The 27,977-nt window shown below is 30.1% G+C and overlaps 5 protein-coding genes across 15 annotated transcripts; 1 reads left to right on the forward strand and 4 right to left on the reverse strand.

The window, feature by feature from the left end:
• Positions 1–22: 22 nt before the first annotated feature.
• NSD (Nuclear receptor binding SET domain protein) lies at positions 23–9,871 on the reverse strand. 5 transcript variants are annotated; one of them, XM_033340341.2, is made up of 14 exons: positions 9,265–9,871; positions 8,650–8,926; positions 7,931–8,331; positions 7,129–7,852; positions 6,880–7,046; positions 6,298–6,616; positions 5,887–6,109; positions 5,609–5,801; positions 5,077–5,506; positions 4,707–4,989; positions 4,229–4,449; positions 3,918–4,141; positions 3,202–3,276; positions 2,242–2,378 (listed from the first exon to the last, which is right to left on the reverse strand). In XM_033340341.2, exons 1-13 carry the CDS (start codon positions 9,478–9,480, stop codon positions 3,241–3,243), a joined length of 3,714 nt encoding a protein of 1,237 aa, XP_033196232.1. In that variant the 5' UTR covers positions 9,481–9,871; the 3' UTR covers positions 2,242–2,378; positions 3,202–3,240. The 5 variants fall into 5 exon arrangements, with proteins under 5 accessions (XP_033196231.1, XP_033196230.1, XP_033196228.1 ...); XM_033340340.2 differs by lacking the exon at positions 3,202–3,276 and having other exon boundaries at positions 23–2,378; positions 9,451–9,871; XM_033340339.2 differs by lacking the exon at positions 3,202–3,276 and having other exon boundaries at positions 23–2,378; positions 7,931–8,223.
• Positions 9,872–10,267: 396 nt separating this feature from the next.
• Positions 10,268–12,012, reverse strand: Dnaaf3 (Dynein axonemal assembly factor 3). Of its 2 annotated transcripts, none has more exons than XM_033340355.2 (6): positions 11,766–12,012; positions 11,490–11,679; positions 11,233–11,403; positions 10,976–11,158; positions 10,664–10,895; positions 10,268–10,577 (listed from the first exon to the last, which is right to left on the reverse strand). In XM_033340355.2, exons 1-6 carry the CDS (start codon positions 12,010–12,012, stop codon positions 10,281–10,283), a joined length of 1,320 nt encoding a protein of 439 aa, XP_033196246.1. In that variant the 3' UTR covers positions 10,268–10,280. The 2 variants fall into 2 exon arrangements, with proteins under 2 accessions (XP_033196246.1, XP_033196245.1); XM_033340354.2 differs by having other exon boundaries at positions 10,664–10,898.
• A 411-nt stretch (positions 12,013–12,423) lies between these two features.
• LOC117160000 (uncharacterized) lies at positions 12,424–18,216 on the reverse strand. Of its 2 annotated transcripts, none has more exons than XM_033340345.2 (10): positions 17,935–18,216; positions 17,186–17,498; positions 16,859–17,103; positions 15,046–15,397; positions 14,741–14,956; positions 14,225–14,654; positions 14,018–14,155; positions 13,186–13,626; positions 12,917–13,110; positions 12,424–12,809 (listed from the first exon to the last, which is right to left on the reverse strand). In XM_033340345.2, the coding sequence occupies exons 2-10, from the start codon at positions 17,486–17,488 to the stop codon at positions 12,561–12,563; spliced, it is 2,568 nt and encodes an 855-aa protein (XP_033196236.1). In that variant the 5' UTR covers positions 17,489–17,498; positions 17,935–18,216; the 3' UTR covers positions 12,424–12,560. The 2 variants fall into 2 exon arrangements, with proteins under 2 accessions (XP_033196236.1, XP_076477993.1); XM_076621878.1 differs by having other exon boundaries at positions 14,753–14,956; positions 17,935–18,212.
• A 927-nt stretch (positions 18,217–19,143) lies between these two features.
• Kap-alpha3 (karyopherin alpha3) lies at positions 19,144–23,558 on the forward strand. The gene is made up of 9 exons (XM_033340315.2): positions 19,144–19,517; positions 20,684–20,786; positions 20,846–21,059; positions 21,371–21,531; positions 21,591–21,817; positions 21,895–22,260; positions 22,344–22,578; positions 22,662–22,753; positions 22,841–23,558. Exons 1-9 carry the CDS (start codon positions 19,452–19,454, stop codon positions 22,931–22,933), a joined length of 1,557 nt encoding a protein of 518 aa, XP_033196206.1. The 5' UTR covers positions 19,144–19,451; the 3' UTR covers positions 22,934–23,558.
• A 167-nt stretch (positions 23,559–23,725) lies between these two features.
• mRpL3 (mitochondrial ribosomal protein L3) lies at positions 23,726–27,959 on the reverse strand. 5 transcript variants are annotated; one of them, XM_076621463.1, is made up of 8 exons: positions 27,787–27,959; positions 26,627–26,708; positions 26,433–26,526; positions 26,128–26,352; positions 25,905–26,036; positions 25,667–25,827; positions 25,394–25,583; positions 23,726–24,005 (listed from the first exon to the last, which is right to left on the reverse strand). In XM_076621463.1, the coding sequence occupies exons 2-8, from the start codon at positions 26,686–26,688 to the stop codon at positions 23,766–23,768; spliced, it is 1,104 nt and encodes a 367-aa protein (XP_076477578.1). In that variant the 5' UTR covers positions 26,689–26,708; positions 27,787–27,959; the 3' UTR covers positions 23,726–23,765. The 5 variants fall into 5 exon arrangements, with proteins under 5 accessions (XP_076477578.1, XP_076477577.1, XP_076477576.1 ...); XM_076621462.1 differs by lacking the exon at positions 27,787–27,959 and adding an exon at positions 27,045–27,205; XM_076621461.1 differs by lacking the exon at positions 27,787–27,959 and adding an exon at positions 27,027–27,205.
• Positions 27,960–27,977: the final 18 nt, after the last annotated feature.

Consider the following 27,977-nt stretch of genomic DNA (forward strand, 5'->3'; position numbering starts at 1 on the left):
TGTTTTTGAAAAAGGAAACGAATTTATTCTTAACAAGTAGAAAGAATCTTTTAAAGTTAAAGTTATAAAACAAGTTTATAAATGTAATTTTTCACTTTAAAAGCCCATAAAAATGTTAATATGTGATCATCTGCTATAAGAAAAGAAGCATTTAGTACTGTTTCATTTGCATATAGTAATTACAAACAAAGTAAACGTTAATTGTTATATTTTAGTAATAATGCAAAAAATAACGATAATAATAATAAAAATAATAATCGGTATTATTTATCTGGTTCGTTTTGTTTTCTTCTTTTAATAAGATATTTTTGATCATACACATTCTTCATAAACAATTGTTAATTATTAATAACATCTATATGTTTATAATTTTAAACTTTGTGTATGGTCATCATAGTCCAATAAAGTTTTATAACAGTTTTAAGTATTCACTTCAATGAAACAAAAAATGTCATGAGTATTTATACATAGAGAGATAAAAAGTATGCGAGTTATATGTTATCGCTTATATTACACCGTGTGTTACTGTGTAAGTGGATGTAATATGGAATTAGAAAAGGAACGTTGCACAGAGGTCCCTTTTATCCTTGTTTAATCATGCATGCACACTGACGCCGTTTATTAATCGGTGTTACACTTACATATATATTTACTGTACGTATATTTACGCGTGTGCATCCGTATTACAGAATGACATAAGTGACCTCAATGCAGCGTTCTCTTCCTATTCTTATATCGCCTTTTCAGCTCATGCATCTTTTCATTCATGCATTCTATATTTACATCTATATGGTATTATCAGGTATTATATTACGCTCACCCCACAAGAAAGGTATTCTTTTCTTTTCTCTTCTTTTATTTTTCATTGATTATGTACTTATACTTATCGTTATCAAAATTTAAAAATACGTTATAAATTCGGAAATAATTAGAACTACTATTTGTATTGCAAAAAAACTGTTTTGTAGATACAAAATTATTAGATAATAATCTTTTGTAGTTTCTTCTAACAGTGTGCTTATTTAATGTATATACAATTTAAAATACATAAAAACGCTATTAACAAACTTATATTGAATTCTCTGAATATACAATTAGAGATTTAATTGAAATTTTATAATGTATATTTTTTCTAATATATATTATAAAATTTTAACTGAATCAAATCGAACTGAATTAAAGAGGCACAAGAATTTCAATTCAATAAGATGATTTAAACGTGTGAAATAAATTAATTAAGAACGCGGAATTTGCGGAACATTATGGAATATACGGTAAAGATATCACAACTACTATTTTGTAATAGTAAATATCTTTGAAAATAACATTGTGTAATACAAACTTCCAAAAATTCACAAGGCAGTGTGATGACAGTTGTCATCAGTTAATTTAACAAATATAATGACTATTTTATGGATACGATGACATAACGGATAAACATTTAAAACTACGATGTAAAAAGGATTAAAAGAAAATTTTTAACTAATGTGTACATATATCTTACAAAATAGACATTATGGGACCTCAAAAACTTATTTACACTTACATTGAAATTATATATATAATATATATATAATTCAAAATATTGAATTAGTATATATAATTATAGATATTTAATTGTATATCAAAACAAAATTAAGAAATATAATATGTATATGCACGAACTTTAATTCTACTTTTAATTCTATGCTATTTTACTTGTAAATTAAGAAAAGCATTCCATGTCAACCCGATTAGATGAATGCGTGTACGTATGTCGCGTATGCACGAGCGTGCGTGCATATACATATATGTATACGCATAAGGTTCATAAATGCAATGTATAGACATATATATGCAGAAAGCTTATTAACTTACGTAATGTAGGTGTATATAGAAAAATTATCATATTAAGAATAAGGGGTTCATTGTTTCGCTAGCAGAATTGGAATTTATTAAAATTTGTTATTCAACTGATCCCTTTGACATGGAATGGGTGTTTTACAAACAATGTTTACATATAATTACAAATACTACTAACTCATATTAACGTCCACAGTTGTATCGCATTTCTTATTACATAATTTGTGATTTATTAATCGTGAAGATTTGAGACTATGCACATTAAAATATATTTCGTCGTTCGATCCTAATCAATGAGGATAAATGGTTCATTCAAATAAACTGCCACCGATTATAGCCTCCAATTGACTAGATGTAAGATTACTAAATTTTTCTACCTGATCTTTTTCTCCTTTCAATCTTAAAGATAATCGGTGCAATTCTTTTCTTTTCATACTTTTCGAGCTGTATTCACAAGGCATAAAATTAGTAGACTGCGTCGCTTCTTCATCATCTTCTTTTTGAGATTCTTCACTTTCCTCACTACTTGGATGAACCTATAAATCATATTTTGTTCTATGTTTTTCATAAAAAGAAACTATGCATTTTAACAATATGCAATTTATTGGACAAAATGAATTATTCCTATGATTTTCGAAAAACGACATTGCTGTTGATCAATACTTCTGAAGCATGATATTTAAATATAACTTAGAAAATTGACCTAAAGGGTAACACACTGTAAATGATCGAGAAAATCAATTTTTGATTCTTGAATTTTTTCCAATGCTTTCCTACATAATTTAACAGACGTAACTTTTTAATTTCTAATTTTTTTGTATTTTTTGTTTTATTTCGTATTCACCATATGGCGTACTCTAGCTATGGAAGAATTATCAATTTTGTCATAGCTAGCAAAACATCTTGAAGAATAACTTATTTATTAAAAACGAACGTGAGTGAAATTGGTTCAAAATATTCTATTATACTCCTTAGTATGTACATGTTAATCATAATAAGCAATAAATTGACTTCTTTATATTTTTTACTTGAAAAAAATTAAATCTTCTAAAAATATTCCTATTCTGATTATTACAGTGCCTTCCCTCCTTAAGCTCAAAACTAACTGCGTGTCTTAAAGTGCTACAAGTAAAGTAAATGCTTACAATATAAGTTATGTGTAGTATGATGGTATTTAAATGTCTGTTACGCTCAAAAGAAATTTACTCACCAATTAATATTTTAAATTTCATAAGTAATTAAGAACAAAGATAATTGAACTACTTTTACAAGTTATTTGTTAATTACAAGATAGTTCTTTCTTATTGTGATACAATGGATCAGAGGTCTAAAGAGATAATACCAAAAATATGCACTCACTTGAACGTATAAACTTAAACAGAACATGTTTGTTTGCTACTACTTCTCACTACTGCCAATGTCAGGGAGAGGATGCTGGGAACAGTGAAAAACAATTAAAAAAAAAGAAAAAAAAAAGAACAAGAAAGGTTAATCATTGTTAATCTTTTTCTTTCTACTTTTGGAATTATCTTACTAGTAAATGTTACATGAATAAAACAATTGTATTTACTTGCACAAAATTCCAAAGCAAATTAACTATGTAAGTACTTTCGACATAACTTTTTGTGTACAGATAGAAATATTAATGAAATTGAAAATAATAATTGACATTTTTGCAAACATGAAATATTATATCTCTACAGAAAAGATTCTGTAAGTACGAATTAAGGAGATAGAAATATAATATACATGATATTAATTAAGATAGAAGCATTGGAAGACAAAGAATTTGTCATAGGTCTATAACTGTTCGATCAGATTGGCAATGAACATTTTTCATCCCTTGAGAAAACGCATTACACTCTACGTACAACATTTTCTTCTCATGCTTACCACCACCAATTGTCAACTATATTTGCCTACTTTTTGTTATATAAATAACACAAACGAACGAGAATTATAACAACGCTTGAAACGTAAGATATTCTTGGACGAAAGTTTAAAATGTATAGAAGAATGCTCATTTTCATCGACAATTTACAACAATGAATATATCTTTTAAGACTTTACCTTACCTCTATTATGGAAACTCTTGGTGATGGTTCACGCGGTATTGATTTTTCCATTATGATCAATGGACTATTGGAACCTGTAGAAGAATGTTCTTTGTCTGTTTCAGTATCATTATCCGAATAATCTTTTTCATCCTCAGCAGATCTTTGCATATCCATACTTTCATGCAACTTACAGACAAAACCAGCTTTTTCACTATACTCGAATAAATTCCCATCCAGATGTACTATTGATAAATGTGATTAATTTTACAGTAAATTCAATAATACTGATAAACAATAAGCTTAACAATTATATTGAAAAAATCATTTACCTTGACAAAAAGCAGCACTACAAAACGAACAATGTGCAGATGTTCTACGACGACACTCTGCACAATGATGCCAAGGACAACTGAATCTCGAATCTGCATCATCAATGATCACGCAAGATTTATGATACTTTTTATTGCATGTCTTTTGATCGCAAACGACAAACTCTGTCAACTTTTCAATTTCCTGCCCACAACTCCAACACAGTACATGCTTCCTCAACCTAATTATTTTATAGTCATTATTACAAATTATTACACATTATTTGTATGTTAAAATAATGAATTATTAGGAGAAAAAATGATTGATCCAAGATATTAGATAAGAATATAATATTAGAGATACAAAAAAATAAAAAATACTGATCTGTTTCTTCTAGACATATTTGCTGCATACGATAGTGCAAAACTATACAATATTCCACTATTTCTGTTAGACAAATTAGTATACAATATGTGCATTTTATGTGTCATCATTTACCTTTTTTGACGTTTCATTTTATCGATTTTATCAAATTTTTTCTGTTGAATTCCTGCTGTTGAAGGCGTAGTTACTTGTGGTTTCTGTACCTTTAAACCTATAAAACCACTACAATTTGGCGCTCCACAGAGGCAGGGCTTTCGAGTTTCTCCATCACAAGCTAAATTATAATTAAAGGTCAATTCTTCGCCGCGCTCGATATCGCATAATGCAAACAGACCTATACGAGTATCTCCATTAACCGTCCATTTTTGCGTTTCGCAATTTGGTGAACACGAATGATCTACCACGTTTCAAGAATAGGATTTTGAAATAAATGACGATTTATTTATTTTTGGTCTTCACTTATTAAGAAATAAGAAATACTTACTCATAAACCGACTTAAATTGCCTTTTGGTTCAGCGTCGATCATTCTATTATTATCTATAGTTAAAAAATAAAAATTCTCGTTCTTTAATTCCTTCTTCCTATGTAGTCTCCGTTTGTATTCAGCTTCATCTATAACTTCACCTACATATTCTATAACAAACTGACCAGCTTTAATATGTTCTAAACTTCTAAGACCCCAACCACGTCCTACGGTATGAAATGGTTCCATAGCTGGATATTGTCTTTGTACAAATGCTTGATTTTTACATTTGGCACCAGCTGGGCAAATACCAGGGCTACATTCAACTAATAATATTCGATTAAGACAATCTGTGCCTGGAGCACATGGATTTTCCCATTCTGCATCACAATCGCATGCAACGATGCTTTCAACCTCTGCTGGCTTTACGTTGCCAACTGGTTTATTCATCTAGAAATAGATATAAGTCATAGATTTATACATTATATCTGACAATATTCATGTACTAGTGTTTACATATGCACAAAGTACGCCTGAGTACACATGAAATACCTTTAATTTGACATAATGTGGAGGTTTCAATCCTCTTGGTCCATGGTCTTTAGCTGCAGCTCTTTCGATCTTTAAACGCTGATGAATCTCATTGGCTTCTTCTAATGCTTTACGATAAGTATCATCCCTATTTTTTTTCCCAATTGGTGGTTTTATGTTTGCATCACCGTCTTGATAAAGAAAAGCGCGTCCTCTATAAATAAAAATACAACTACCATTGTTAAATATCTTTCTTCATATTTAATCTAATTCAAACAATAATTAAGTATATTACTTACCTATGAATCCAATGATAATTATTTGATCCTAAAAACATTACGCAAAATTTACCAGGACTGTGAGGTATGGCTTCTATGTTTTCAGGAATTTCATGAGGATAACAAATACGAGATGGCCACCAACGGTAATTACCAAGTTTAACCCATACAACTTCTCCATACAAAGGCAATCTGCCTGTTTCACAATCTTCACAAATAAATGCACCATCCGGAGCATCAATACCTAAAATCATCATTAAATATAAAATCCATTTGTTATTATTCTTTTAACTCAATTATTCTTTTAACTATTTTCACTATCTCACTCTACTAATATCAATATTTACATACAATAATTATATACATATCTGCGACTTGCTATCAATAATATTACTATTCTGTAACTATTGTATTCGCTTTAAAAATAGTTACCTAAACATTCCAAATGAAATGACGTTGGACATGTATCACAACAGATAAGACTTCCGCCTCTTGTACATAAAAAGCACCAAGCCGCGTTTACTGGAGGTTGTGGGGCTTGGTAATGCTTCGGACAAACTATTTGGCTACCAGTTAAAATTACCGAACCAGCAGGTAAACAAGACGTAGATGTATGGTAGGACGAAGGACAACGAACGCATCGTGCTAATTTCTCGTTTGGAGCTCTCGAATGACTATCCTGAGGATTGTCTGAACTGCATGTATGACATACATGATATGGGCAAGTTAAGCGGCCTCCTTGCCAATGAGACTAATGAGAAAATAAAATAAGTAATATATTTACAAGTAATATATAATAACATTATATATGATGTTAAATATCTGTTATTGAACATTAGGCTATCATTACAGTAGATGCGTATTCTGATGAATGAAACTTCTGAAGACGAGAGAAAAATGTATACGCTCATAAGAATCTATATATGTATATACATACATATATATTTGATTACTGTGTCATACTGAGTTTGTCCGTATGACAGTTCGTCAGAACACGCATTCACTATAATCTACCTGTGGCCACGATTTCAAGCAAGACGAATGATAATGTTTTCCACAAGCTAACACAGAACATCTTATTCTATCTCCTTCTCTTTCGTTACATATGAAGCAAGCAGGTGCTACACCTGATAAGCAATCGATACATTTAAAGAACTCGTCCTCTTGCTCTTCTGATTTACCTGAAATTAAGAATAATATTCAGTTTGAGTAAATGTTAACATCATGCAAAATATCAAAGGTGTAATTGACAATTCGCTGTACCATTATTCTCATCATTATCAGTATTGCTTTGTTTAATCTCATTTATATCATTGAGAATTTTATCATCCATTATATTCTCATCAACAGAATGCTCTGGACTAGATTCTCCTGGTTTCACACAAGAAAGGTGAAAATATGAATAACAAGGACCTTTACACCTAGTTAATTTCCCAGTTTTTTCACATATTTGACAAACTTTCTCTTGCTTTGTTCCTTTGAAAAGATTATAAGGTCTATTTCTTTTCGTTTCTGAAACACTTATCTCTTCCTTTTCAACTTTAATTCTTGATCTTTTATTATCTTTAGCACTTCCATTTATTTCTAATAATAAGTCGTCTTCGTTGTTTAATGAATTTTCTTTTGTATGAGCACTAGTAGTGTCTGATGTTACATATGATCGATATTTTTTGCGAAAAGAAGAATTCATGTTATCCCAAGTCTTTTTTAAATATTTCCTAATATCGTGTTCCGACGCATCCGGATATTCGTCTTCTAACATATCTCGATTCCGTTCGTAATAAACTTCGAAGACACCATCTACATCCTCTTCAGTACGAAATTCTACCTTTTGCACAAGAGAGATTTCATCATTGGAATCTCTTTGACTTAAGGGAGATAACGGAGGAGTATCTGAATTAAGTTTCGAATGATTTTTACCATTCTCAATGTATTTAAGCATTTTTTGTTTAGTTCCATCTGTTTTCTCTTTATCTACTTCATATACCTGCGGAATTATTCAATATAAATATTTGTGAAACTATAATATTAATAATATGTAATTGTTTCATTCACATATGCATACATTATCTTGCCTAGCACGTTTAAAATCAGGACCATTTGAATCACTTGAGTTTTTCCTTTTATTCGTTTTATCTTTTTCCTCTGATATTTTAGATGACTTATTTCTTATACTTTTTTCCTTTGGTTTAAAAACATGTGCTCTATCATCATTACTCATTGATTCAACTTCCATAGCTTCTTCGATCGCACTTTCCCATTTTGACTTTATACCAGGCTTAACAATAAATGCTGCGGCATATTTAGCATCTCTCTTCTTTACTTCTGCAGTTATTGATTCTGATAATTTTTTAAAGTCTGCAAGATTTGTAAATGGAATCATAGAGTTTGATGAAACCCAACTGTGACGTCCTTTATCGCCAAAGTATTGGACATGTATCATTAGCGTTTGTGATCTGGCAGTAGCTGGTCAAACAAATATACGTATATACATATATATATATATATATAAATATATTTCACATGAATTGTACCAGTTACCATAAAATTGCTACATTTAAAATACTAACAAAGACAATTTAAAGAAAAAATATTTTTTGTAGGTAACTTGTTACAAATAATACATAGATGCTTTTTAGAAAATGATAATGCTCAATATTTAATTAAAGATTATATTCAAATGATAGAGAAGAACATAAAACAAAACAAGATACTATTGAGCAAAACATATGTTTATAAGCAATCTTTTTAATTATTCTAATAAATTTGTAAACGAAAACTTACCTTTTAATCTATGATATACCATTAGAACTGGATCAAGTGTTATAACACAAGGCCAAAAAGGAAAATTACCAACTCTGGCCCATGCTAATTGACCTAATATCCAATTACACTGTATAGGAGAATCAACCAATTTTGGAGTAGTATCCTCCATAATACTTAAATTAGTAGAAGAATCACTTGTATCATCCATATCGTTAACTGTATTATTTTCATCTGTACTATCGTTACTACTATCTGGTGAATTTTGATATTTACGATTCCTTGGCATTTTAGAATTCTACAAGTTACATATATTAATGTTATATCATATGCTACTAAATACATATATACATATTTCTATTAATATATTTGATTAAAAGAAATATGATGGCAATTGAAAAAGAAAACAATTAATGTACATAACTATATAAGATTATAAATATGCATACATTTATTTATTATATGGTATAATAAACAATAATTGTTTATTATACCACAAAATAAATAAATACACATACGAATAAGAATTATACAGTAAAACATTAATGAAAGCTACATATAGTACCATAGTTTGTTAAGAATAGTATTGATCTTTAATCAGAAAGATTGTAATTGATCTTAAGAGGCATAACATGCCTTTGAGGAAGTGGCAACCTCATTCTTAGGAGACTTGGATTTTATTGTTCTGCCATACCGACTTCTACCAGATGAAGTTTTACTAAAATTGATACTGAAATCCTTTGGGTCATTTTTAAAGTTACTGCAGGTTGTTCCCAAATTTCTGTCCAATTCGCCAAATCTTGATTCAATTGTTATGCCCACCTTGCTATTTACTCTGTTGATAGTATTCATTGTTTTCCAACTAATTTAGCATCTTCGTCTATCGAAGGAGACAGTAATTCGGTGACATGAAACCTCATATACCTCTTCAGCGTTTTACACAATATAAACTTTAGAACTTGTGTATAAAGGACTCATGTACAGAAAACAATTTTCATTATCGCTGAAAATAGCTGCGATGGCCGATTTTCAAGCGGTACTTTATTTCTTACAGAAACGACACTTATTTTTTATCAGTCCACAGAAATCAACGCATATTATGCGCAAACTTTTGAAAAAATTTATTAGGTGTTCCATAAACAATTTCTTATCTTAATGTTAACAAATTGTAACTGAATCCTGCGGGTCTCTAAATAGGGACAGACGCGTTTCCCGCGATTTTAGATGATTCTCATAACCATGTTTAGTTTAATTTTTCACTATACGTAGCGTTTGGTGATTTTTCTTTTATAGGTTACTTCAGTTTCCAATTGTGTAAAAACTCATATCAACTTATACATACGTATACTTGTATCGTTGTATGTTACGTTTCACGTTACTTGTTACGGACCTAATAATGAATATTTTGTTAATGCTCTATGAAGTACTAATTAAATCATATATTTATATCTATATTTTAAATTAGAAACTACGTGAAAATTTGTTATTGAATCAAATCATAATGACATCTGTAAATATGTATGTATACACGCATACATATATTTATATATATGCATTTAACTTCATTGAAAATTTCAAACAAATTATATTAAAGAAGTTCTATTTTAATTGATTTCGGATATCAGGAGAAAAAGTAATGTAACTTCAATTGTTTATTTGGAAAATCTAGCAATATAATGTTCATTAGAATTTATATCATTAATTTCATGTAATCCATTATGGTGCATCATGCTTTTTAATTCGTTTACAAAATTTTCTAAGTTTTCATTTCGTACGTCTACCAAGAATTTTGGTAGTTCCACCAACATGATTCCTTTTTTTTTTAGTAATGGTACAAGATTAGGTAATTGTTTCACCATGTTATGAGCTATCCAAATGAAATCAAATCTACCAATGTATGCCATTTTATGTTTAGAAGTTGATAAAAATGTAATAGGATGGAAGATTATCTGAAAGTAGATTGTTGAATTTATTAATTTTGTACAGTATTTTATGGTTTGTAAATAAGTAATAATTTTATAATTCTCTATGATACTTTATGATTTTTGACATTTATCCAAGATATATCATTCCACTTATATTTATTTTTCTCTTTTTCCCATGATTCTTGCTCCATTTCTTTATTTGGTGTTTCAGTTACTAATGTGCCATTTAGAATAGAAGAATCTCTATGCGATGCAATAAGTTCTTGGCATATTGATTCTCCAGTTCTAATTTCATACATATGCTTCATAATTTCTCTCTCAGCTATATCAGTTGCTCTATATCTACTATATTATTGTGTTGCATTACTTTCAATGTGGTAATATCAATAGTATCACAAATACAAATTTAGAACGCAGCTTACATATTATCATCCCTTTTCTCCTGTAAAGCCCAAGTGAAGAAAGGACCATTTGTAATGTCTCCTAAGTAAGTATAATGTACAAACCCAGGACCATATTGTATAATATTGTTTAACAATGTTGGATTACTTCTAACAGGTTCACCTTCTAACCAAGTGAATGCAATTCCATTATTTCTCCAAAATCTAATATTAAGATAGGAAATAAATTGTGAAACTATGCTGATATGATGAAATCTTTCAATAGTTAATAAACATACCTATATTCCTGCAATGTTAGGTTTGAAATACCTCTAGATTTTAAAATCATATGATAATCCCAATCAAAAACGCCTTCCCGATAATCATATCTTGTTTTTAATGATTTTCTAACTCTTTGATCCCAATACTCCATAATAGGAACATTGTCACATGTTGCATGTGCCCAGAATCTTATAAAATATGTACATATAATTAAAAATGGAAACTTATAAAATATGAAGAAAAATCAGTTTTAAAGTTCCTTATTTAAACTCACTTAAAAATTGCTTGCAATTGATCTCTATCCTTATGCTTGAACTGTTCCAAGCTTAACCATGGACAATCAATTGTATTCGTTGGTATATTTGACAACTGATTGCATGATTTTATCAAATATTTGGCTGTTGCAGGCCTTATTAATGTATTTCCAAATATCTCTAAATAATAGCGAGTTGCCTCTTGCAATCCTTTGGTGTTTGTATTAAAACAAACAAAATTTTTTTACTATTACCAAAACAATTACTCTGTATATTTTGAGACTAAATATACATACCCAAATTTGTTTCTAAACAAGTACTTAATAAGAGAATAGATCTAGCAACTTGTTCCAATGTTGATTCGACTACATTATACATAACAATGCGATCATTGTACAAATAAGATGATGCTAATGTTTTCAAGATATGTCTTGCATCATTAGCACCTACAATTAATATCTCAAGATATTCACTTGGATAATTGGTTTCATGTTTATTAATTTCGAATTGTATGTCTAATGCTGGACTGTATCCCCACCACATGTTGTTAAATCTATAATCTTTAAATTATTAAAGTATATAATCATTAAAAACAGCTGAATACCGATATTATCGTTGGTAAGTAAAGACTTTAGGATAGATTATTTCCATGGTAACATCCATACATTCATATATGTTTACATATAAGTTTTTACCATATGGCAAAATAGTTTAATGATATATTTCATATTTCATGAAGTATTTATTTATTCGATTCTTTGTAACTATATATTTGAGTTGTTGTATCAAGATATTTGTTAAAAATAAATGTGTACCTATATAGGAATATGCGCACGCCCAAATATACCTATATATAAAACAAAATAAAGGAATAATATGTACGTATTATATAAAAGTTAAAAGTCATAAATTTATATAATGAAAAATTATAAACAGTTAATAATTGTCCTCTCATAGACTTATAAAACCATTTATTTTTTTCCTATATTATATAGATTCTGTGACACAGATAAAAATAACGTCCTCTTAAGTCTTGCTCATGCAAGAATTTCTTATGAACATATTTACGTTAACTCGATCTGGACAATAACTCATTTATCTCGTTTCTTTTGAGCCCGTTTATTGCCACACCGTTGTAAGATATCTGTAATAGGTCCTTTATGTTGAAATATAGCAATAAGCTGCGTGCGTGCTTCGGTCATTCCTTCGCTAATTAAGCTACTACGTTGCATATTTCCTTTAATTAATTCATTTACACGTTCAAGACCATCATCTTGTCTATTCCTGACATTTTGCTGTGATTCAAGCATGGTTAACGTTGTTTTCAGTTTTTCATGTACCTATACAAATTTCAGTTTATGATATTACTGTTTGAACGTTATTATTTACATAAAATATATATTTTATTACCATAAATAAGTATTAACATGATCTACTATAAACTTACTTGTTTCTCAAGATCAGCAATATCTTCCATTTGTGCTGTAAGATGATATACTTTCCAACCATTTAATTTCTGTAATACATGTTTCTGTTGGGCTATTTCTGCAACAGTAGGTCGTCTTTCTTCACGAGGTCTAACCTCGCTTGGTCTTCTATAATGATGAAGTCTACTGCCACATCTATTTTTCCATGAAGGCCCTGTAAAACCAAAAATAATTATCTTCTTTTAACATATATTTATAATGATTTTTGCTGGACATTCCTTCTACAAACCTAATAAACTAGGTGTAGGCCGTGTTCGTATTGCAACTGTTGGTTGTTGTGTAGGAGATTTGATAACATCACATTGCGTGTTTGAAGTTTGTCTCTTCTCTGATAATTTTTCTTTCGATTCTTCTTTAAACTCTTTTTTCATCCTTTCTTCTGTAATAAACTGCATTTCTTCTTCAGTACACCTTGATTCCGTTAATTCTACTCCAGTAAGTTGTTGTTTTCGAGGCTTTTTTCTGGGAGACATTTCTACTGTTGGATTTATGGTAATTCTGGATTGTTCAGGTTCCTCATCAAGTCCAGGTGATGACGTTGCTGAAACTGTAGTAGATCCTGAACTTTGACAACCTCCACCATCTTGATCTCCTCTCGGCGAACACGGTGGGCTGGATGTTGTAACAGGAGGTAAAGATGCCAGTACAGGAACTAAATTCTTAGCCGCACCTAAAAATTCGGATCCATCTCATCAATTTTTTTATCAAATACAAAAACACGAAATGTAAAAACATCGTATATACAGGGTGGTTGGTAACTGGTGGTACAAGCAGAAAGGAGGTGGATTCTACGCGAAAAAAAATTTTTTTTTTTAATTTTTTTTCATTTTTTTTTTTAATTTTTCCATCAAGACAACGATCTACAGTGAAATCCGTTATAACGTACCGCACGCGTACCGAGAGAAAATTCAAAATCGATTTTCTCGAAAACAAAGCCTTAAACGAAAAATTTTTATTCTATATTTTCGACTTCTTTTTTCGCGTCGAATCACCCCCTTTCCGCTTGTACCACCAGTTACCAACCACTCTGTATAACATTATTTAACTTATTTTGTTCATACCTTTGATAGGTGAATTGTCATGATCTCTCTTTCGAAGTATACTTGGTCTTGGAGATGCATTTGTTTTAGTGTGAGGTTCATCGTACCCAGGTTCGACGAGTAACCTTACTGGGGTTTGGCGGTATTGAGTATATGTTCCTGCACAATATTATTCAATAAACATTGCTTTGAAAACATTAAAACACATCAACAGACAATGAAAATTACCTGCGGGTTCAAAAGAATAGTAGGTTGCAGTATGTGGCGGATGCAAATATTGCCCTTGAGTCGATTGAGAAGGCGTTGAATTTGAGTTATTATTTGCATTACTGGCGGAAGAAACCCGAAATCCAGATTGTTGATTGGGTTTGATTTGCACAGTTTGTCCAATGCTTTGTGCCTGTACTGTTTTAGCAGGTGCTGATGTAACTCTTGCTGATGCTAAAGGTAAAGGATGCAAAGACATTCCAGTAATTCTAGCAACAGTAGTCGATGTAGGCTGTGATATTCTTGTTGTATTTGATGTACTTGCTGTTGTAGCAATTACACGTGATACTGTGTTAAGGCTTGACAAAGAGGTTACTGTTTGAACAACACGTGGTATTGTTTGTGACTGTGATTGTGGCTGCTGTTGCTGTTGCTGCTGCTGTTGTTGCACCTATTATATAATCAATTCTGATCAATATTCAAAGCACTAATAAAATATATCTTACATCATATGTGATATGTATAATGTGCAAATACCTTTGCACTTACTTGTTGAGAAGGAATTACAATTCTACTAACAGTTCCAGTTGATGGAGTAGCAACAGTATTTATCGATAATTGCCTTCCAACTGTTGGCTGAACAGACACTGAAGCTGAAGCAGTCACTCTATTTGTAGCTCCAACTACAGGTGCTGATACAGCTATACGATTTACAATACCTGTGGTACTTAGAGGTCTATTTGACTGATTAGGCTATGATATAAATACAAAATGAACATTATTTATTTTACCAATATTATTTTACAACTTCACTTTATTGATTATAATGAGTAATAACTTACTTGAATAGTTTGAGTCGAAGGTCTGCTAGGTTGTGTAGTTTGTGATATATTTGATATTTGAGGAGCAGCTGGTCTGCTTTGCGTAACCGGCAATCTTGTAATACTATTGTTTGCTTGAAGAACTGGTGCTATTAATCTGGACGGAGTACCAGAAACTCCAGTGACCATTGTGGCTTGTACAGATCTTCCTTGGCCTGAAGGTGTAATTAAACGAGGCTGTTGACTGGCATACACTGTTGATGGTGGTCTTGAAATTCGGCTAACTGGAGGTATGGGATGCCTTTGTGGTTGAGCATATACCACTGATGTTGTTTTAGGTTGCCACTGAGAACTTGAAATAGCTGTATTTATTCTAGGAAATGCAAAAGATGATATGGATTTTTGTATTATTTCATGGTATAATGGTTATCAGTTTAATATTTTACTAAATATTTAAAGTAAACTCTATTTACCTGTTATACTTACTCTGAAATATTTAATGTTTAGTTATATAATTAAAGGATATAAATTTTTATAACATAAATTTCCGGTTATCCGAAAAGTTCATTCCGATTTTTAAGGAAAATTCAAACGTGGCAATAAATTTCGATATACATTTATTGAATGATATAGGTGCCATTTTATTCCACAACCTTTCTCCATCTTTCACGCAACTTGGATATTTCAACCTTTCAGAATCTCCCAGGTTTTTCGATTTTTTATGTCAATCAAAGGATTAAAGTTTTTGTCATTAACACGTTGATGCCGGCACCGATATTCAGGGTTTTCTCTGTGAGGCGGCACCGAATGTACGCCGCCTCACGGAACAAACTCGTTCCGATAATGCACGCCGGCGTCAACATGTTAAGGGAATTTTGTAATGACCTAATAGATAAAAATTTCTGGGTGGAATGTCTGGTAAATACGGTAGGTGGAGTAGCACGTCCCAACTAAGCTCCAACAGCTTTGTTGAGCAGTCAAAGACACATGAGGCCGCGAATTGTCATGATAAAACATAACGCCCTTCCAATTCGCTACTTTTGGATGTTTTTCTTCAATTGCCGTCTTTAATTTGTCTAATTAGTTTCCCAAATTTATCGTTTGGTTCTTTGGTAGAAGCTCATAATACAGTATTCCTTTCCAGTCCAACTAGACACAGAGCATGATTTTCTTCAGATGAAGACCGGCTTTTGGGATGGCTGAAGATTCATTTCAATTTCCTCAAGATCTTTTCCATTCAACATTATTATAAATAATACATTTTTCATTCCCCATCATCAAAAATGATGTCTCCTTTTTGCGTTTATACAGCGAGTCGCAAATGGAAATGTGATTCACCAGATTTTTCTCTATTAAATTCTGGATTTTGATGTTTTTAACATTTCTGCTAATTCATGTGTTATATAGCGTGGGTTATCCTTGATCAGTGATTTGATCTGATCTTCATCAGTGGTGGAGGGCCTACCCAGACATTCTTGATCTTCAAGGTTGAAATCCACTTCTACAATTTTTTCAGCTATAGCACCATCACCATAAACAGCACATATTTTGCTTGCTGCTTGCGTGGTATTTTTGCCTTTCCAGTAAAAGAAAAGCATCAAATGCCTATAATGCACTTTGTTTCCTTCCATATTTAAGAGCTTATAAAACTAATAAAAATGAATGCATCCTAACCAAACTTTTTTCTAAAGATGTCCGAAATATCACTTTTTAGGATATGTACACATGTTATTTGTTTTTAATCATTCTGATATATTCAGATCTGTCCTAATATCACCTGCCAAAAATCGACACGAACTTTCCGAACAACCCTTACATATATATGCATATATACCCTGATCTTGTGGTAGGTATAGCTTGTCCTGTATTTGCTCTAACAATCGGGGTAGCCACTGTCGATCTTGGGGCAGAAATATTGGCAACTGCAGCTGGCCCTCGTGGTACATGATAAGTTGCTGGCATATTTGTAACCTGTTGTGTCTGTTGTAATAGTTGCTGAGCCTGTGGTTGATTTTGACGTTCCACTGTACTTAACATACCTGGAGAAATTATCCTTACTGTGGACCCCACTGAGCAGATCTACAAAATCATGATCAATGATATCTATTAAGACTTTAAAACAAAATAATGTATTTAAATATAAATAAAAAGTTTTTTCTACCGTCGTTGTTATCTTGTTTGTTTCTGAAGTTGAAGTGGTACCGCAGGGAACTACAGGTTTCATTACAGGTAATTTTGAGTTTGTATCCATTGACATTGATTTTCCTATAAGACTAGTAGATGTACCGCCAACTGATCCCACTATAGTCTGTGTTGACTGAATATTTTGTATGTTACTTTGAACAACACTTTGCACATTTTGTATACTCTGCATAGTAGTTAAATTCTGCGCTATGCTTTGTACAGTTGTCTCTGGTAGATGTTTATCACCGCCACTCTCGACTGAACTTAATGTTGTGTTCATATCTATATCTCTAAAAATTATCTTTATGTATATATATATATATATATATATATATATACATATATATATATACACACAAAAAACAGAATAAAATCCATTTTACACATAAAAATTAGTCTCTAAATTTTATATTTTATTTATTATCCTTTATTATAGGTTTTCTTCGTCTTCTGAACTTTATAGAAATTAAAAATTATTATACATAAAATAGTCAATACTTAGGAGAGTGTCAAGTTTTTTAAATACATTTGAAGGTTATCTACTTTTCTAATAATTTAACAGCAATAACAAAGATAATATATATAAAACAATGTTATAATGAGTATGACATTAAAATATAAAATAATGTTGAGTATTGTAAAAAATGAATGTACTTTTTTATCTTTGAAACTGACAGTAAGCAGTATTTTTTGGGAGGGAATATATAATGATAAAAGTAGGCATACCTTTATAAAAACATAACGCAGTAAGATCATTACCGATTTATTTAAACGTACACATATGACATTCTTAAAATTCTTCCGTTTCATTGATGCTTTTAAAAAAAAAACATTTTACACTCCAAACACCAGCTTTCTTATCACTATAGAAGTTTATAGCGCCTAGTGTAAGCACAAACAGCAAGCACAATACAGTGCAGGTAGATTGTTATTAGCCAAATAAATGTTCTATGCATTTACTATATTCTTCACTTGATAGGAACATTTCATTTAATCAAACAATTTTACATGGAAATAAATATATAATTATGAAAACTTGAATAAATAGTAGAATGTAGTAATTTAAAGGACAATATTTATATCAAAATATATTGTAAATACATTTACTATAAAAACAGTGAGTAATATCTCCATAAAGAAAATCACTATTAAAAATAGTTAGTGATTTTTATTCTGAATGTAAAGTTGGTTAAATTACGGTAACAATGAAATAGTGTTCACTATTTATTGAAGGCATTTCTTTTTAATTTGAATATTTATTTAATTTTCTTTATATTATAACCATAATAAACTAAATTACTCAATAAACTAAATTAACTTTCTCTCTCTTTCTGTTTCTCTCCTCTGCAATTGAATAAAAGAATACGAGTATATTTTTTCATACACATTATGTAAGAACTTCTTTCATTTGCAGTTTTAAATTATTATTCACATAACTATGCGAAAATTCAAAACAAATATTAATAGATTAATTCAAAATAATGAAACATGCGTATGATTTTATTTTTCACAACAAATGATCATTATTTCTTAATAGAAGCTATAAAATATTCTCTTATATGGTCTATGTTTTATAAAATAATATTACACATAAAATAACCTATTGAAAAATAAATTGGCAAAAACTTTAATTCATATCTGTTCATGTTAAAACTACTTGTTTTCTTTAAGAGCGAATTTGAAAAATTTCTATGTTTATACATGTATATCCATGTTTATATGTGTATTTATATATAAAATGTTTAATGATTTTCCAATTACATATATGTACATATATACTTGAAAAAATGTAGAAAAGTTACTGTGTTACTCGCATCTTAGCTGATGATAACCATATTAAATCTGCAATATTACGAAACGTTTTTAAAGAAAATAGATCACTAGCAGGTTATATAGTGAAAACCGTGGTGAAAACACACGCGTCTTCCGAAGCGCCACCTTGCTCATTTCCGATGTTCTTTTCGGAAATGGCAGAAACGTTGCGTTTGTGCTGAGAAAACGTGACTAAGGATAAGAAAGAATATTTGATAGTCGATCGAGATCCAAGAAAGAACGAGTGTTATATATTATTCCATTGCATATTGATGTACATTAAGGCTGTCGCGCAACGGTATGCAGCTGTCGAAGTAAATCGACCACAGTAACACGGATACAGAATTTTTCGCAGTAGTCCGTGGTCACGGGTATCCGGGTGCCGGCACATATCAATATAAGCGAGTGCGAACGATTTAGTTATTGAAAAAATGGCGGCGGAAATGCTAAGCAAGAATCGAATGATGGTTTTTAAGTACAAAGGCAAAGATCAAGAAGTGAGTATCCGGTGTGTTCATCATTGTGCGCAGTTACGTTGTGCGTCTGGAAACTTCGGCTGTCGTACTGACCGGATAAATCAAAGATTATTATGGATGCTGGTTTTTTTTCCAAATTTCTGCAATGTATTTGCATACTTTGTTGTCCCATATAATGGATGGATCTGTATATTCAGCTAGCATAAGATGCATCAATATTGTTAATATAATTTTATCAAATACCGCAGTATCGTATTTTGAATAGAATCGTACTATTCCGAAACAAGTAGACAGTATCGTTACATTAACGTCAAATATAGCACTATCAGAGATAGACCTGAACAAATTATTATAAAAAATATATTATGAGAAATATAAAGTCGAGTTATTTTATTTTGACTGTTTGTTTAAATCCTTATGAGTAAGTTATTAATAACTTACTATGTAATCTCATTATATCCTTGAGATAAATAATGCTTTTATGTATCTTTTCATTGCAATTAGAAATATTGAGATTCTGTAGAATGTATGTGATATTTTAGTTTATCTCACTTGAAAGAAATTGGTATATTGGACCATTTCCAAATAATAAAAATGTTTTGAAATTCAACTAAATTTGTCACAAAATTTTTTAATAAAATTGTATTGGTTTAAAAAAATTCTATTGAAAGATACATTTTTTATTATTGTTGTATTTGTAGGTAAGTAAAATTTACAAACATTATAAATATACTTTGTTCTTTATAGTATATTTTTTTTTTATAGAAGATTTTGAAGTTATTATTAAAGTATTTTCAGTTATGATACTAAATATATATTAAAACTTTAAAAATTGTCAAATAAATATCACTTCCTGAAATTCATGCATTATTATTAAAGAACGCAAAATGTTTCTATGTATTGTATGATTGTTACATGTTTTATTACATTGTACAAAACAGAAACATTTTCATTGTCTAATATTTCAATTTTACTTCAATAGAGATTGGTAAAATCATCATAATACATATTTCTTAATTTTTAGAGCATAAAAACAATATTACAGTAATTATGTTATTTTTCTATAATGAAAATGTACTTAATCTATATCTTCTTTTTAAAGTACATTTGCATTTTAAAGGTATTGGAATGCGACACATTGCAGTTGATTTAATAACTTTTGAATGGCAATGTATCATATATTTCAGGAAATGAGAAGAAGAAGAAATGAGGCAACAGTGGAGTTACGTAAAAACAAACGTGATGAGACTTTACAGAAACGAAGAAATGTGCCTATTACAGATTTAATAGGTAAAGTTTTTAAAAGAAAGAATATTAAGTGTCGGTGATGTAACAACATCCTTTTCCAGATGAAGAAGATATTGATAAAAATAACATTGATTTATCAAAAATCGATTTAAAGGAACTAGTGTCGAAAGCTGATAATTCAGATCCAGCTGTTAAATTACAAGCTGTGCAACAAGCAAGAAAGTTACTATCATCAGATCGTAATCCACCGATTGATCGATTAATTGAAAGTGGCATTTTACCAATTTTAGTTAGCTGTCTTCAACAGCACAATAGGTATGATAGTGAATGACTTTGTGTATATACAGAGTTAATTATGACCTTGATTATAATCCTACTTTATAATATTACTTAGTATATTATTTTTTGTGAGAGTAAAATTATATTTACTGGTTGTGTAAGATTTTATAGGTCTAGAAATTTTATTATTTGTCTTTTGCTTTTAAGATAGGAATAGAATGAAATACGTACATAATAGTTTTTCTTAAAGGCTCGTTTATAATATTACATTTTCAATGGCAATAAATGCTTGGTTTTATCGTTTGCATATTTATTATTATTAAATATTAATATAATTTTCTTTCCAGTCCGTCACTACAATTTGAAGCAGCATGGGCTTTAACAAACATTGCAAGTGGAACTTCACCTCAAACGCAAGCAGTTGTAGCTGCTGGTGCAGTTCCACACTTCTTGCATTTGTTACTGTCAAGTCAACAGAATGTCTGTGAACAAGCTGTATGGGCTTTAGGTAGGTAAATTAAAGTAAACAATACTGTCATGTGGTATTGATGATCTTTTTTATTGTAGGAAATATTATTGGAGATGGTCCTCTATCTAGGGATTATGTTATCGACCTTGGTGTTGTACAGCCATTGTTAACGTTTATTAAGCCAGATATACCAATTACTTTTTTACGTAATGTAACTTGGGTAATCGTAAATTTATGTAGGAATAAAGATCCACCGCCACCTGTTAAAACTATTGAGGAAATTTTACCTGCTCTTAACGTACTTATTCATCACACAGATATCAACGTAAGTTAGACATTTAATACACTAGTAATTACATGTAGTTATTATAAACAATTTATTATATTCAAAATAAATTGTAGATTCTTGTTGACACAATTTGGGCAGTGAGCTATTTGACTGATGGTGGTAATGAACAAATTCAAATGGTTATAGATAGTGGTGTAGTGCCTCGTCTTATACCACTTCTCTCGCACAAAGAAGTTAAGGTGCAAACGGCTGCTTTGAGAGCAGTTGGCAATATTGTAACGGGTACAGACGAACAAACGCAAATTGTATTAAATTGTGATGCACTTTCATATTTTCCCAATTTATTAACTCATCAGAGGGAGAAAATTTGTAAAGAAGCAGTTTGGTTCCTTTCAAATGTAACTGCTGGCAATCAATCTCAGGTTCAAGCAGTTATAGATGCTGGATTACTGCCTCTCATTATTCACAATTTAATGAATGTAAGAAGATATTTTTGTTAAAATTGTCGAAATTTGTTAACTTTTATCGATGTTACCATTATATATTTACCTTTTTTTATCAGGGTGAATTCCAAACACAAAAGGAAGCAGCGTGGGCAATCAGCAATTTAACAATAAGTGGCAATGAAGAACAGGTCGCGCGGATGATACAAGAAGGCGTTATCGCACCTTTCTGTAATCTCCTTGACTGTAAAGATACTCAAGTTGTACAAGTTGTTTTAGACGGTATACACAATATGCTCAAACTTGCTGGACCACAAGTTGAACAGTTGGCCAATATGATTGAAGAATGTTCAGGTTAGCCTTTGTAGCATTTAATGCCATGTACAACATTATTTTAAAGTATATTAATTTATATTATGAAATTTGTGTTTTTGTAGGTTTGGATAAGATTGAATCATTGCAAAATCACGACAACATAGATATTTATAAATTAGCGTACGAAATTATTGAGCAATACTTTTCAGAAGAAGTATGTACTTATTCTATTTTCATAATTAATAATTAGATTTTATTGTGATGTTTTTAACACAGAAAAAATAATTTATGATTCTTTTAGACAAATGATACGAATCTGGAGCCACAAGTTGTGGAATCAACGTTTGAATTCGATCAGACGACGAGCATTTCGAATGAAGGTTTTAAGTTCTGAGAGGGCCTCTATTATTTCTTATCTGATCGTGCCGTCCCCCGACAAACTCTGTTATGGAGTCATTCTACTTACCCTTTTATATTCTTATGTGGCAATTTCAATATGCCGTTATCAAATCAAGGATCATGTTTGGTTTTGCAAATTTAAAACTGTAATTATGACTGGCCAATGTTTTGCCCTCTTCCTCCCCCCCCCTCCGAAATAGAGAAATTAGAACAAAATAAGGATAAAGCCGTGGAGCAAAAGAGTTTCTTATTGAGATAAGAATCTGTATTCTTTTCTTTTTGATTCTTTTAACAAACTATATGTTAGCTTTTTCCCCTTTCTGATTGCGCATACTAAAATCATTGGTGGAGCGGTACTTAACCGAATGCAGCTATTGACATGCATCATATTGACTAAATTATTCTAGTAAATTAATTAACTTGCTCTCTAAATTGAAGAGCAACGAGGAAAAGGTCCTTTTTATTGTTTGATCATGCTGCTCTCCACTCTAACTTGAGATGAGTCTTGGTTAGTGATGTTACATTTATAAAATAATTCGTGTATATTTTAGGCATGTTAAATTTATAATAATATTGATTACTAAATAAATAAATCAATTGACTACTCTTTATTAGCTTAATTCACGTCTATGAATTATTTCTGTAAGGGGAAGAGGATAAACAATAAAACTGTCTAATAAACGCGGCGACGTTAATTGCTAATCTTTGCCTAGATTTTCGATTGCGTGAATAAGCAGGTTATCTAGAAATTTGAAGAGATTTAAATATTTTCATAAAATATGTCCTCTTATTATAAAGTACTTTTTTTATTTACTACGTTATTACAATTACGATTTTGGTTGATATTCAATAGTGGGGTCACTAAATGGGTGAACATCATCCGCATAAAGTTCTTCAGGAAGTACATTCGTGTTTTCATTATTCGGTAAATATGTAGGAAAATGTGGTGACGTACTTTTTTTAGTAGGTAAAATCGTATCATACAAATAACACATGGTATTTACCTCTCCTGGGACGTTATGACCTAATACCCAAATTACATTATATTTAGTGTTTATTCGTAGTATCTGCAACATACACACAAAAGTTTAACAGTGATCTGAAACCATTACATATAATTGTTAATAATCTTTCAACATATTTACATCGTTGTAATTATTTATTAATCTAATTCTGATGGATTCTTTCTAAAAAGTGGATCTTAACAACAAATTTATTTACAATTATTGCTATTGCAATTGTGACAGATTAATATTATTTTATTATTTATAATTCTTTTCATTTGCTGATCTAAAATAATTGTGAAATTTTTGTGTATAGTCATATAACTGAGGCATGTCTTTAAATAATCCTATAAGGAAATCGATTAAATTTTTTAATTCTACGTTTGAGAGTTTCCATTAGATTAATAACTATTATTAATAACTAATAGTTCTTTCATTTTTTGCTAATATCTTTCATACGCTCTAATATCAGAGTGTTAAAGGAAAAAGTTATTACACATTGTGGAACGTTATGACGTTGGTATATTCCTAGCACAATTTATCATTCTTGCAAATTTTCTATATTATTTACATTACAAACTATAATTTTAAAATAAATAATAAATGAATCATATAAGTTTGACTAATTGTGAATATATGTTTTTCACTAGCTGTTGTAAAATAATTTTAAAGTGCCACTGCTGTATAATGTATCTTCCTTTCAAAAGTAATATAGTTTTAAAGAATTAACGTTTTGTAACTACTGAATGATGTAAGGAGATAATCTTCAAATGTTTCATCATAAATATCTACATTCTCAAATATTTCATATAAACATTTCAGAATTCAATGTATCTTACTTCTATACTAAACACATTTTATATGGAAAGCAATTCTGAATTCCTTACATGAGAGTTACAAAAGATTGAGCTGAAATGTTATGCATAATTTTTAACTAATTTTATTTAAGATAAATGAAAAAATTGAGTACATTCTTGTAGTTATAGATTTTCAACTCCACGAATATTTTTTTTGTAGAACTACAAAAAAAGAAATAAATATGCACTATCTTTGTATAAAACTTGGAAAAAATATTTACAAATAGTGTTCATATATAAAGTATATGTATAAACAATAATTTGATATAGTTATTATACTGATAGATCATCTTGATCATTCACTCTAATTCTACAATTGAAAACAAAACAAATTATGTGGTTTGATGGAAAAATAAAAATTCAATTGTACTGTTTAATATATTGTGATACATAAAAAAAAAATAATAAGAAAAAAGATTATACCGTATTTTGAATTGTTGTTTTACTTGTATCATATATGATATTTCACGATAACAAAAAATAATAAATATATAAAAAAAAATGTCTTTAAATGAATATATTTGCAACCAAAAGAAAGACGAATAATAGATCATAAATGTAATAGATGTGTGCTAAGTAAAAATGATGAATTACCTTTACACCTTTGAGAATACGCCAACGATTTCCCATATGTCCAGGCATTTTAGTACCTGGCATTACCCTAGCCTTTGTTCCTCCTGAGCCTATATTGCCTGGTCTTCTATGCGTTTTAGTTACACCATGAGAAGCAGGCATACCTTTAAAGCCCCACCTTTTCATGACACCTTGAAAACCACGATCTATACTATGTTTTTAAAGAACAATGTAATGGATTACATATTATACACATCATGTATAAAAAGGAAAGTATTAGTAAATAAGATTTACGTTTTTCCTCGAATATCAATAAATTCTCCTGGTTTAAAATGAGCTGCACACAAAGGAGTTCCTGGTTGAAGAGCAGCATTTGGTGAAACTACAAATCTCATTAGTGTTTTTTTTGGTGTAACTCCAGCTGCATTAAATATTCCATAATATTCCTTAGTAAGCTATACAAATTGATAATACAAACATTATATTCAGAAAACTTAGATAAATATTAAGAGATATAGGAAACATAACATACTAGCTGCGGATCAATGTTTACTGCACCTAATACAAGGCAACCATTTTTTACTTTAGGTTGTAAATGTTTAGTGCGCTTAACTGGATTGAATTCTTCAGGTGGCATATATTTTACAACTTCATTATCTACAATCTATTAAGAAATTAGATATATGAGTTTATATGAAATCAAAATGTATTTCATATAATTATTATTATAGTATATTTACTATATTAGGAAATACCTGTATTAGCGTTGTCGTTACTTTTTTACCATTTTTCAACCACATTGGATATACTCCTATCTTTTTCCCAATTAAACCAGTACGTTTAGAGCCTGGAGTCCATGTTGCGGACTGAACAAGTTCTGTATTTAATGGAGATTTTTGTACACCGAGCAGACCATTATTGGCTGATACAAATTCAGAGAGAAATTCTTTGTTTTCTGGAGAAAGTTCTTCATTATAACGCTAATATGAAAAATGACAATATAGACTATCTGCGAAACAGTAAAAAATAAAAATGTTATTTATCTATTTCAAATACATACTATACGTGTTGGTTTTGGTAGCCACTGTGGGTGACGTTTCTTTGGTGGAGGATTTTGTAATTTACCACGAGCAGGAACAGATATTATGTTGAGGCTAAAATAATTGTACTAGTGAAAACTAATTTATTTTACAGAAACATTCAAGTAAGTTATTACAAGTATAAACAAGTATATAAAGTATTCTAACTTAATACCTTTGTTTTAAGTGTCTACTAAACAGTTGAAATCCATTAAGGCTTTTTAAAAGTGATGTCATGTTTGTGAAATATAAAAATTCTGAAAGAGGTTAGATTGTAAATTAATTGCGAATATAAGATCTGTTTATAAGGTGTAAAATATTAATAATACATTTATGTAATATGGAACAGAAAAGTTTGTAATAATTAATTCTTATTTTCATAATTTTACAAATTATGCTTTACAGGCAACAAATTTAATCTATTAGCAGTTTACTATTAGAGTTAGCACAGACGAGATGTAAAAATTATAAGTTATAAGATAAACTTAAAACGTGTATATTTTTATTATTATCGTATTAATTTTAATATTTAGTGGAGCCGATAACTAAGTAAGTACATCCACAAACGAGGGTACATCTGAATTTGATCCTACTATCCGGGTCCCAGCACTGTTCCTGAGACAGTAAGTTCTCTGATTTGCGTTAGAGTTGATATAAGAGAATAACAATGAATTATCTAATTTACAAGTAATGCAAAAATTTCGAAAGAACGCGATGAACTTCGCCTTGAGATAAATACGTTAAAGGTGAATGAAAATGTATATAAAGAAACAACACATGAATCGGAAGAAAAAATATATACATTAACATCTCAAATTGTCGTAACGAATGAAAAAACTTTGAATTATACACAAAGTAATAGTAGAATTGAAAGGAAATATCGAAGTATATTGCAGATTGCGTACTACTTATTTATTAGTGGAGAATAAAATTTGATTCTTTATTTTATTTCCTGATTCCTAACATTTTTAAACTATAAATTTAAATTCAAATAATAACTTTTAAATAATCATTTTTTAAGTGCAATTTATATCATCCAAGTATTACAAATAAATTTTTATTTTATATCCAATTCTTTAATGAAAGCATTTTTAAAAATGAAAAAAGATATTCTATTATTTGAAATTAATTTAATGACTTATTCAAGTTTTCGCACACAATTTAATAAAAATTTGTAACTAATATGTTCTAGAACCTAAAGGTCCTATGACATAAAGGTCATAAATGATTGGACGGCGGTTGTCCATCGTTAGAGATATCGTCGTCCTAAAGGCACAGATATGCGTGCGATGAGATTAAAAGTAACAGAGGAAATGAGAGTGCTCACGCCCGTACTTCTAGTGTTGTATCATAGTATAGGTGCTGCACTATACGACCAAATGCTGAGTTTACTTAACATTAACATGTACAAGAACCTATAACATTAGGGATCTGCCCTGTTTGCTTGTATACTAGCATACACACGAACTTATTAAGTTCTACGCTACAAGAATCTATTTAATTGTACGGTTCTATGGAAAAGTTCA

Source organism: Bombus vancouverensis, chromosome 9, assembly GCF_051014615.1.
Source record: "Bombus vancouverensis nearcticus chromosome 9, iyBomVanc1_principal, whole genome shotgun sequence".
Taxonomy (NCBI): Eukaryota; Metazoa; Arthropoda; class Insecta; order Hymenoptera; family Apidae; genus Bombus; species Bombus vancouverensis.